General features: G+C 40.7%; 1 protein-coding gene across 2 annotated transcripts in view; it reads left to right on the top strand.

Annotated features, from left to right (window-relative positions):
• Positions 1-12,028, top strand: part of Usp48 (ubiquitin specific peptidase 48) — a 67,991-nt gene that overhangs the window by 14,609 nt on the left and 41,354 nt on the right. For both annotated transcript variants that reach the window (XM_063235711.1, XM_063235710.1), the window contains exons 2-8: positions 2,607-2,727; positions 4,292-4,448; positions 5,846-5,973; positions 6,306-6,430; positions 7,162-7,270; positions 9,520-9,653; positions 10,688-10,770. In XM_063235711.1, coding sequence (XP_063091781.1) covers positions 2,607-2,727; positions 4,292-4,448; positions 5,846-5,973; positions 6,306-6,430; positions 7,162-7,270; positions 9,520-9,653; positions 10,688-10,770 — 857 coding nt within the window. The remainder of the gene's footprint in view (positions 1-2,606; positions 2,728-4,291; positions 4,449-5,845; positions 5,974-6,305; positions 6,431-7,161; positions 7,271-9,519; positions 9,654-10,687; positions 10,771-12,028) is intronic.

Below are 12,028 nucleotides of genomic sequence, written 5' to 3'. Positions count from 1 at the left end.
CCCCGCCTAACAATGTGCATTATAGGCCAAAAAAGTAATGAATGAGAACCAAACAAAACCATCCTCAGATGCTGCATTGTCATATCTTTGTAGTCTTTTTTTTTTTTTTTTTTTTTTTTTTGTAGTAGAACTCAAACTCAGGGCCTCACACTTGCCCAACAGACACTGTGCTGCAGGGCTATCTCCCCAGCCTTGTAGTCTCTTAATGTGGAATGGTTACTTCACATTGATGTTTTTGAAAAGGATAAGTAAGGATACATTGTAGAAAGTTTCTAAAATTCCGTTTGTCTGATTTTTCCTTGTGATTCGATCTGGGTCATGCACCCAGGGCTGGAACACGAGGCAGTGGTGCCGTGTTCTTTGTGCACTATACCAGAAAGTGTGTGCTGTCTGTCCCATTGTAATGATTTTAATTTCTCTGCTCAAAGTCACTGTATTCTCCTTTGGTAATGAGTTGACTTATGCTGAGATACTTTGAGACATTGCAAATACTGTTTCGTCAGCTTGCATGCACTGGGATGTATTGATATTCCTGTCTGAGTTTCACATTTTGATGTCAGATGTTGATTTTTCTGAAATTGTCCTTCTGTTCATAACTGCTACTGGATTTCTTCTGTAAAAGAGTTTTCTTTCCATCCATGTATCTATGTGGCCATTCACAGGTTGTAACCGTATTTATTTTAGTAGGTTATAATCCTACTGTTATATTACATTGCTATTTGCTTTTCCAGCACGGAGGATTCACACCAGGTTGCTTACCCCTGAGTTGCTGTATTTTCCCCTACTGCCAGGTATGGCCCCTGGAATATCCTCTAGCAATTGGTTATGCTTTTTTACCTTGTTTTTAACTTTAACATTTGGTACAAAGCAGGAAGTTTTTGGTATGTCTTTAAATTTCCCTAAGGAGTCTTAGATACTTCAATGAAGAATATTTAGAAATTGGGATTTGTGTTTCAGAACTGTTAATTTACCACATTGTAAAAAGAAAGCCTGCATTTTGCTCCATTTAACTTAATGAGCTTGCTAGCCATGGCTGTTAAGTGACTGGCCCCATGCCACTGCTCACTCCATATTTTGTTCAGTTGAAATGCTTTTCTCTTTCTTTCTTTGTCCTCCCCCCACCTACCCCAAGACAAGATCTCACTATGTAGTTTAGGCTGGTCTTGAACTTATTGTGTAACCCAGCTTCCTGAGTGCTGAAATTGCCAGTGTGTGCAACCGTGCCTGACTCAAGTATGTTTTCCTCTGTGCTGAATTTAGGGCTCCTGCCATCCTTGCTGATTTGTGTGTGTTGTGAAAAATCATTACCATGGTATGGTCCAGCAATTCACTCGTGTGTTGGTGTGTCCAAAAAAATTTCACACATTCCTTTTCTTTTTTTTCTGTCTTTTTCCTTTTTATCTGTACCGGGGATCGAACTCACGACTGCCTGCTTGCAAGGCAGGCACTTATGCCACTGAGCTAAATCCCCAGCCCCCATCCTTATATTTTTTAATAGAAAGAATAATGTACCACAAATCCTTTTTTTCACTGGCCTCACAGCAATCCTCTTGTTTCAGCCTAGAGAGTGCTGGCATTACAGGTGTGCGCCACCACATCTGGCAATTTTTCATTTAATTTATCATTGGAATTATTCCACATCCCTTAGATCTTCATGTTTCTGTTTTACAGTTACGTAACATTCCACCATGTGTTACACTGTATCTTCTGCATTTCAGTGTTTCTGGTTTGTTTTCAGTATTTTGTGATTATACAGATTATACACAAGGAGAAACCTATGTGTATCTGCACTCATGGGGGGGGTATATTTTCAGGTTGAATTTTTAAAAATTAGATTGCTAGGTCAAATGTATCCTTATGTAGTTTTTGTTAGGAGTTACCAAAAAAGAAAAATCCTCCATAAGAGTACCAGTTTGCATTTCCACGAGCGGTATTTACATGCCTATTTCTCTATTGCTCCACAAACTTGACTTTTCAGGTGGTGGGGCTGAAAGGGGCTTGCTATAGAGCTCTGGTTGACCTTGAAATCATGATCATCCTTCCTTGACTTTCTGCAATTTTAAGTGTGTGCCATCTTTCCCAGTCTAAGTATCTTATATTTTCTTGCTTTGCTAAGTACCCCCCCCTTTGGTACAAGGTCTCATTATGTAGTTAAGGCTGACTGTGAACGCCCTGTGTAGTCCAGGCTGGCCTGCAACTCAGGGCAATCCTGCCTCAGCTTCCCAAAGCACTAAGCCCAGCATGGTTTTAGAGATGAACAATGTATGAGAAGTGATATCACACATTTAAAGTGTATAAGCCATTGGTTACTAATGTTTCCAGGGCTGTGTAATTCAACACATAGAGTTGTACACTGCTCTTAGCACTGCTGCTGCTATTTTTATTTTTATTATTATTATTTTTAATGCTTGGAGTGATGTAGAATGAACATAAGACCTTGTACAGTCTATACAAATACTCAAGAACTGAACCACATCACCAGCCCCACCATGACCAATGATAGAACATTTTTAAGTTCTGTAACCATTAGTATAGTAGCTATTTACTCTCTGTCCTCTACTGGGTTCTTTAAAACCAAACAATAATTTTTCCCTTTTTTCTTTTAGACGAAACTGCAAAGGAAATCCAAATTGCTTGGTTGGGATTGGTGAGCATATTTGGTTAGGAGAAATAGATGAGAATACTTTTCATAACATTGATGATCCCAACTGTGAGAGGAGAAAAAAGGTAAGTGACATGTATGGTATTTCTCGTTTTTGTTGCTAAAACAGAAACCACTACTGATTTCAGGTAACCTGTGCAGCTTTAAGCTAAGTAGTAGAATTGAAAGCCAACCAGCTTGAATTGGAACAGTTTATAATGTACTTCTTTCTGTTTTTTGTTTTTTTGAACCAGGAATCAAAATCAGGTCATTGTGCTTGCCAGGCAGGCACAGTGCTCCTGAGCTATATCCCTGGTGTTTTTGTCTTTGATACAGTCTGATTGTGCAATTCAGGCTTTTCTAGGCTGGTCTCGAACTCACAACAATCCTCCTGCCTCAACCTTCCAAGTGCCTGGATTACAGATGTTGCCCACCACTCTCAGCCATACTACCTTCTTGTTGCCAGGGATACAGTGTGTGACACCCACAATTTAACCAAAGGGAGGCTGATTTCTGGCATGTGTTTTCCCTTGTGGTTTGCTGGCTGAAAGGGAGAGAGGCCTTGGTGGAGGAGCCTAGGCAGAGGAAGAGCTGCATCACGACTGCCAGGAAGCAGAAAGGGGGAGGAAAGAGCTCCGTTTTCTAGGGCAGCCTCCATTCCCCACTGTGGCTGGCTGTTGGCCTTATTAGTGGGGTGCTGCAGTGATGAGTATATTCCCACAGGATCCAGCCAACTGCCCCCCCATCTCCGAACACGTGAGGCTAACGTGGTTAAAACAGATAACTGTGTATACTACAGTACATAATAGTTTTAGTTAATGCTGATAACTGTGTGAGGCTTAACATAGTATGCTTTTTTTTTTTTTACTTTAAATTACTTTATTTCATTTATTAATTTATTTCTAGTGATGGGAATTGAACTCAAGACTTTGCACTTGCCAGACAGGCACTGTGCCACTGAGCTATATTCCCTGGTCCATAGCTTAAATTATTTTAAAGGAGGTGGTACTTGAAAGGAAGAAGCTCCTCTTATGATATAGCTTCATTTTCTCGGACTTGTGTAATTCTTTATAATAGTTCAGGCTATCTGTTTTTTGGGAGAGGGGTTGAGATGGAGAAGTCTCATTATATAGACCAGGTTGGCCTCATGGTGAACCTCTTGTCTCAGCCTCCTGAGTCCTGGGATTGCAGACTTGTGCCACTACACCTGCAGATTCTTACTTTTTGGAAGCAGATGGGCCAAGTTCCCAGTGTCCCAAGTCTAATTTCTAGGACTAAAATGGAATTTGGGTACTGAGTGTTGGCAATTTTAGGAACATAGCAAATGACAAGCCTGTGAATACATGGTCAAAACTGATCCTTACTAGACTCTACTATTTCAATTTTGAGTGCAGTGGCTGGCTGGAGTGGCAGCCTGCTAGTGACAGGCAGTGGTATGAAGTCGTCCTCACAGCGGTGGGCAAGCCTCTGCCCACTGGGCTTTTGGGAAAATTCTCCCCCACCTTCAGCCAAAAGAGGCTTTAAGGTGGTTGTACCATGTGGGTTGGGACAATGTTACCAACCTTTAATCTGGAAATTTAAAAATAATACTGCTCCTTATAGATTTTGTGTTTAATGGGAAATAAATTTGATGATCTTGTGTTTCTGTAGAACTCATTTGTGGGCCTGACAAACCTCGGAGCCACGTGTTACGTCAACACATTTCTTCAAGTGTGGTTTCTGAACCTGGAGCTTCGGCAGGCTCTCTACTTGTGTCCAAGCACTTGCAGTGACCACATGAGGGGAGATGGTGTCCACGAAGAGAAAGGTTGGTAAGGATGGGCGTGTGAGCTCACTCTGAGTGTGTTGACAGCTATAGCAACCAACCAGAAAAGGGGAGACATGGGTTCTTGTTGGCATGCCAGGCAGGCTGCCACAATCTTCATAAACAGGTTTAGCCCCCACATAAATGTGTTGTTTTTGCACCAGTGTGGCTAACATTTCAGATGAAGGTAAAACACTTGCTTGTCCTTATTTATTTTTGGTCTGCTTGAGAAAGTGTTTCACTGTATAGTTCAGGCTGGCTATGTAGCTCAGGCTAGACTCAAACTTGTGACAGTCCTTCTCACTCAGCCCTCATGAGTGTTGGGATAACAGGTGTGTGCCATCTTGCTGGCTCTTATGTGTTTTGAGTAACAGCTACTACGTAATTTGAAATGGATCATTTTGAATTTATTCATGAGAAGATAGAAAGCTAGGTTTCTGTTTTAATAAAATGATTTGCAGGGCTAGGGATTTAGCTCAGTGGCATAAGCGCCTGCCTGGCAAGCAAGAGGTTGCGAGTTCAATTCTTGGTACCCCCCCAAAAAAAGATTTGCCATGGCAGGGTCACCCAGTTAGGAGAAGAGGAGAGGAGATACCTTGCTGGGGATCCGTGCTGGAAACTATCTCTAAGAAGGCACTGGGCTGGTGAACCCCCCTCCACAGTCACCTGAGAGGGTGTCCAGTGACCACAGGATGTGCCTCCCTGGGTGTGCTGGGGTTGAGGCTAGCAGAGGAGGTTCAGGAACCTAGAGCTTTGGTGAAAACGTACCACAGGAAGCTGGTAATGGGGTAAAAGCTGGCACGTTGACCCTCTAGTACCATGCACTGACAGTGTTGACCTGATAACTGGCCAAGAAATACTTGCAAAACGTTTCATCACAGAACAGGCAAAGACCAGTGGATGGCTGTACTTGAGATTCCCTGTTAATTGTTTGGTTTATGTGAAGCCTAGATATGTGAGATCACTTGAACATACTCAACCGCCTTTTTAAAAATTAGTTTATTTGTTATTTTGGTACTGGGAATTAAACTCTTGACCTCATGCTTGCCAGGCAGATGCTGTTCCACTGAGGTGTAGCCCTGGCCCTGCTCAACCATCTTAGGCAGAGGGAGCATGGTTTTTTTGTACAAGAGTGTATCCATATTTGGGGAAAGAGTTATTGTGGCAGTGCATTTAATACATACAGTGTGTATAGCCTGTAGTCTTTAGATGCTGTGTATGTACAGCTCTGATGGCCCTAGTTTAGAAAAAGACGATTGCCAACTCTGTCTCTTACAAAGTTTTTAAAACATGACAATACAGTGCAGTTTGAATGCAAGGGTGTCTATGTTCTCATTTGAAAAGGAAGTAGGGTCCTTTAAAAAGTAATAACTTTTTAAAACACGTTTTTCTTTTAATAGATTATGAACCTCAGACTATATGCGAGCATCTCCAGTACTTGTTTGCTTTGTTACAAAACAGTAACAGACGATACATTGACCCATCAGGGTTCGTTAAAGCCTTGGGCTTAGATACTGGTCAACAACAGGTAAGAGCTTTTCTTTCAAAAGTAAAACTTCAGAGATAGATGCTCAGGTATTCCTTATAATGACTATAAAGGAAGATGAAATGGGATCCTTTGGAAAAAATATTTTTCTATTCTGAATTATTTGACTATTTACTATCTAGTTTGTTATGCATTCATTATTCTCATCTTCATTTCTTAAAATTCACATGTGGACATAGACAGAATGGATCAGTGTACCTGTAGTCCTTACCCAAAAATGCTGAGTTGAAGTGCACATAGCTTTCAGATTCAAAAATCTTGTAGTGATTGAGAAGCAAGATACAATTTTTTTTCTCATTAATTCACATGTGTAGGATGCTCAGGAATTTTCAAAGCTGTTCATGTCGCTATTGGAAGATACTTTGTCTAAACAGAAAAATCCACATGTAAAGAACATCGTGCAGCAGCAGTTCTGTGGGGAATACGCTTATTTAACTGCGTAAGTCTATTTCAACTTTCTTATGGTACATTTTGTTCAAAAACAGCTGCCCATATGTTGCCTAGTTTTCAGTTCCTTTCAAACTTCAGCTTCAATGGGTTATCAAGAGTCCTGAAATATTTATACTAATGCATTTCCATGGGAACATGTAACAACCCAACTTGATCACTGTAGTTGCACCCATCCAGGTGTGGGAAGCTATGTTTAGTTGAAATCTTATCATCTCTTATATAGCTGTGTGGTATGAGTTGAAAAAATAAGATTGGAGCCAGCAAGTTGGGGATTTAGCTCAGTGGTATAAGCAACTGCCTGGCAAGCACAAGGTCATGAGTTTGATCACTGGTTACCCCCCTCCACCCCCCCCAAAAAGGATGATGATTGGAGCCAGCTAGATTAGTAAATATATAGCATCTTTTTGAAATTTTTCAAGTATAAAATACATGATCTCACCAACCACTTTTGAAATTTTCATTTTAATGCATACTGTAAATAAATAAATTTTGTGAAAGAACCAGCTAAGTTGTTCTTTTCAGACAGGTTATCACTATGTAGCTCAGGTTGACCTTGAATTAGTAGCAATGCTCCTGTCTTAGCCTTGAGAGTGCTGGAATCACAACCTTGCACCAACTAAGATTTTAAAATGCTTTTCCTCCACTTTAGCAGGATGTAGTATAATATGCGATTGCTTTTTTCATTTCTGACCTTAATTTTGTCACTTTCTCTTATTGAAGTTGCAACCAGTGTGGCAGACAGTCAAGGCTGATAGCAAAGTTCTATGAACTGGAGTTAAGTATCCAAGGCCACAAGCAATTAACAGACTGTATCTCAGAGTTTTTGAAGGTATTACATCTTTGCATGTGTACTGATTTTGCTCATTAATAATTAAATGCTACTATGAGTGGTTTTGTAATGTAATGTACAAATCCAGTATTAGCATTTGTGATGTAGCTATATAGTGATTTAAAAGAAACTAATGAACCAGGTTGCATCTTAAATTTTTGGCATTTGCAAGTTTATTCATAATGTGTGTGTATGGTTAGGAGTAGTACAGTGCTTAAGGGAATTAAGTTCTGTTAGTATAAAACTAATTCATTTTTTCATGTTATAAGGACCATAATGCATTCAATGCAAAACTTTTTTTCCATCCATGTTTTCTTCAACCTTTCACTTTAGTTTCTGCATATTTAGATTTATATAGAGCATAGAAGTAATTCACTTGTGTTTGTTTTATTTTTTTATTTTTTATTTTTGTCTTTTTTGAAATGGGGTCTCGCTGTGCAGTTCAGGCTGGCCTTGAGCTCACTTTGTAGCCCAGGCTGGCGTCGAACTTGCAACGACCCTCCCACCTCAGCCTCCCCAGGGCTGTGATTACAGGCATGAGCCACCACGCCCGGCTAATTCACTTTTGTTTTGATTGCTAACAGGATATATTTGCTATTGAGTGTGGACAGATACACAGAATAAAAGTTCGATGCATAGTTTCCTGTCACAATATTTTTGTGCTTGCTCTACTCCTACCATACCTGTTACTACGTTTAAAGTAATCATCTATGGAATTTGTTCATCTAAACACTTTTAGTGCTTGCTTTGTACCAAGTACTACTTGAACTACTGAGGGTGACAAAATGATAAAGTAAGCCTCTGTGGAGCTCACAGTTCAATCTTGTGGGGAAAGGGAAGATCAACAGAATAAATTTGTATGAAACACATAATGTGTCAGCCACAGGAGTGCTATGAGAGGAATAAAGCAGGTTACAGGCTTGGGAGGATGATGAGATGGAGGGAAGGTTCTGCAATCGAAAATGAGATGATTTAATGTGCAGGAGTGAACCATGCAACATTCAGGAGGAAGAGTGTTCCGAGCAGGTGAAATACTGGGTACGGAGCCTGTGGATGCCCCTGTGGTTAGAGAACAGCAAGGGCTGGATATGCCTGAAGGGAACAAGTGAGGTTAAGATGCTGAAAGCTGAGTGGTCCAGGTAGCTGAGGGCCATAGCCAACAGGCTGTGTCAGACAGGGTCGGCTGGGGTTGACTTTTAGTCTGGTCAGACTGAGAACTAGAAGAGCTCTAAGCATTAGAGCGATACAGTTGCTTTAACAGCACGGTTGTGTGTGCCTTCTTAGAAAATGTTTGAAACAGGATTAAAGGAAGACCAAAGGGTGCCTGGCAGCCTAAGGTTTAAGCCAAAGGGCTACACAGCATAGTGTTGGGCTTTTAGATACATATTTCCAAAGTAAAGGTAATAAATGTCTCTGCTGAGTAAGGGGGAAGGGAGGAGTGAAGGAGTACTGAGTTTTGTGGCATGACAAGGTGAAAGAATGGGTTTGCTTGCCATCGCAGGGAAAAGCAGGGTTGGGAAGAAACTACAGAATTCAGGCTGGGGGATAGTTCAGTGGTGGAGCAATTGCCAGTGCCGCAGCAAAAGGGGAAGCGCTTGGCTTTGAACCTGTTCCCTTGGGGGTTGAAGATCAAGGGGGCTTTAACATTCAGAAGGGAGTGGACAGGACAGCGGCCAGGTGGTAGGAAAAACAAAGGCAGCTTAAGAGCACTGACCAGGGGGTTGGGAGGGAAGGGAAGGAAGGGATGTTACCCAGGAAGTCAGCCAGGGCAGATAATGGTTCAACTACTGCCTGTGACTTTGAGCAGAAGCTGCTATAGAAAGGAAAAAATTTTTAAAGAAATCATTGTCAACTATTGCACAGGATTTCTTCTCTCTGTTCTTTTAGCTCATGAAGTGGATCATTAATTTTAACCAAATATACACATCTCCTTGTAGTTGCTGCCCATCTTTTCTTTCTTCTAAAAGTAATTTTACATAAATGTACATGGGAGATACTCATTTTGAAACCACAACATTTTTCATATGATAGATTTTGGAAATACATATCTTAGTAGTGTTATATACAAAATGATTGTATAACTGCTCAGAAGTACCCGTAATCGTGTATTAATTCGTGGAGGAATTTAAACAGTTCCAGGTGGTGGGGGAGCTATCTAGGAAATGAAATAATGCTTTATATCAGAGGTTTCATGGCTTGCTCTCATCATGTTGTGCTTTCCAAAACTGATATGTCTTATACCTGATCAGGAAGAAAAATTAGAAGGCGACAATCGATACTATTGTGAAAACTGTCAAAGCAAACAGAACGCCACCAGGACAATGCAGCTTGTCACCCTTCCTTGCACCCTGAACTTGCAGCTGATGCGTTTTGTCTTTGACAGGTAAGTTTGTGCGAGTAGTAGGGCTCGCTCTTCACTGCGGACGAAAAAAACAAAATGTGTAGATTTGCCATAGATAGGTGAGATCAGCTGATAAGAATTTGAAACTAGATGTGAGAAAATTATAGAGGAGCCTCTGATTTCTTTTTTTTTAACCTGGGATCAAATTCAGAACTTTGAGCTTGCCAGACAGGCACTTAGGCCACTGAGCTAAATCCCTGGCCCCAGAGCCTATGATTTCGGAATGTCAGTATTTCTTAATCATATCATAACTATTAAGCCAACTCTATATAACTGAGAACTAGAAAAGTAGAGAATCAGCCTAAAAAATCATTAAAAACTTGCCAGGAGCTGAATTATCTTGACTTTCTATTATTATTGTGTACTTGATATAGAATGCATGGTTACTCATTTCAACATTTGCTTTGTGAGGGTATAACTTTAATTTTATAATTAATTAAGTCAAGGTAGTTTTCGCACTTGTATGTGTTGTGTGATTCTGGAAATAGAATTTGTATATCTGTTTCATACCTCTTAACTTGTTGCATACTGTTAGCAATCACAAAACTGTTCACAGCTAAGCATACATGTTGTTATGTAACATACTCAGTGAAATCTAGCTACTGTTGAGTTTTATTAAAAACACTGAAATTCCAGTACTGTGGCCCCTAAGAGGTTCGCTGCAAGTCTGAGGCCAGCCTAAACTGTGCAGTAACATTTTAAGGATTAAAAACCTAGAGAAGCTATGGGTTTATTGATTTTTTTTTTTTTTTTTTTAATTTTTTCTTTTTTGACAAAGTATCACACTGCAGTTCAGGCTGGTCCTGAACTCAGTTTCTTTTGGTACCAGGGATCGAACTCATGACCTCATGCTTGCCAGAGGCGCTTATGCCACTGAGCTAAATCCCCACCCTGAACTCACTTTTAGCTCAGGCTAGTCTCAGCCTCCCAAGTGCTGGGATTATAGGCATGGACCACCATGTCCTGCTCTTCTCATTGTTTTTAATTCATATGTAATGACTTTTCTTCTTAATTAGGCAAACTGGACATAAGAAAAAGCTGAATACCTATATAGGCTTCTCTGAAATTTTGGATATGGAACCTTACATGGAACAGAAAGGTAATATTTTTATCAACTAATGAAATTGTACTGTTTAAGACTAACCTGTGTCCTGCTTGTGATGAATATGGAATAGCAGTTTACTGCTATTTGTTTGCTAATCTCTGGGGAAAAGAACACATCTTAATGTGAAGTAAGATGTTTCAATTTTCTATGAGTAAGCATAACAGCGATTAGATCTTTAGTCTATAATGTATAGAAATAATTAGAAAAAATGAAAGTATTTTACTGCCTTGATCCATACTTGTTATCTGTTGATTCTCTTTTAAGTTCTAGCCTGCTTTTATTTTGGTGGGGGGCAGGAATTGAACTCAGGACCTTATACTTGCCGGCAGTCGCTTGTGCAGCTGAGGTATTTCCCCCCATTTCCCTGCCTGTCCCCCTCTTTTCTTTTTCTGTTTTTCTTCCCCCACCATACTTGTAATCCTAGAATTTTGGGAGGCTAAATTAAGAGGGTTGTATGTGAAAACTCATCCTGGGCTACAGAGGGAGTTTAAGGGGGATCTAAACTGAAGAGCAAGATGATATCTTAGAATATTCTTTCGCAGAGCCTAACACATTCTGTCTTTAGTTGTTTGTTCATCGTGCCAGTAATTGATATGTTCTTTTTTTTTTTTTTTTTTTTTTTTTTGTCTTTTTCCTTTTTATCGGTACCAGGGATCGAACTCACGACTGCCTGCTTGCAAGGCAGGCACTTATGCCGCTGAGCTAAATCCCCAGCCCCGATATGTTCATTTTGGAAAGCGACATGTATAATGTATAACCTGTGTGTGCAGGTTGTTTTTGTGTGTGGGAGGGGGCGTGGGTTTTTTGTTTTGTTTTGTTTTTGGTTTTTTTTGGTATTTTTACCGGTACCAGGAATCAAACTCAACGACCACTTGCAAGGCAGGCGCTTATGCAGCTGAGCTAAATCCCTGCCCTGGGGACGGTTTTTGAGACAAGGCATCAATGCAGTTCAGGCTGTCCATGAGCACAATTTGAAACCCAGGCTGGTCTGGAACTTCAAACATCCTCCTGGGTGTGACACCACATTCAGCAGGTTTTTGTGGGGTTGTTTTGTTTTGTTTTGTTTTGTTTTAAACATGACTCAGGGACCTAAGAAACAAGTGGTGGTGCATTCCTGTAACCCCAGCACTCAGGAGGCTGAGGCAGGGGGACCCCTTTTAGTTCAAGGGCAGCCTCGGGCTGGGGATTTAGCTCAGCGGCATAAGCACCTGCCTTGCAAACAGGCGGTCGTGAGTTCGATCCCCGGTACCGA

This window comes from Cavia porcellus, unplaced genomic scaffold (assembly GCF_034190915.1).
Source record: "Cavia porcellus strain 051 isolate PalLab524CR breed Dunkin Hartley unplaced genomic scaffold, mCavPor4.1 scaffold_25, whole genome shotgun sequence".
Lineage (NCBI taxonomy): Eukaryota > Metazoa > Chordata > Mammalia > Rodentia > Caviidae > Cavia > Cavia porcellus.
The sequence above is the reverse complement of the archived record's forward strand: the minus strand, read 5'-3'. Positions and strand labels throughout refer to the sequence as shown.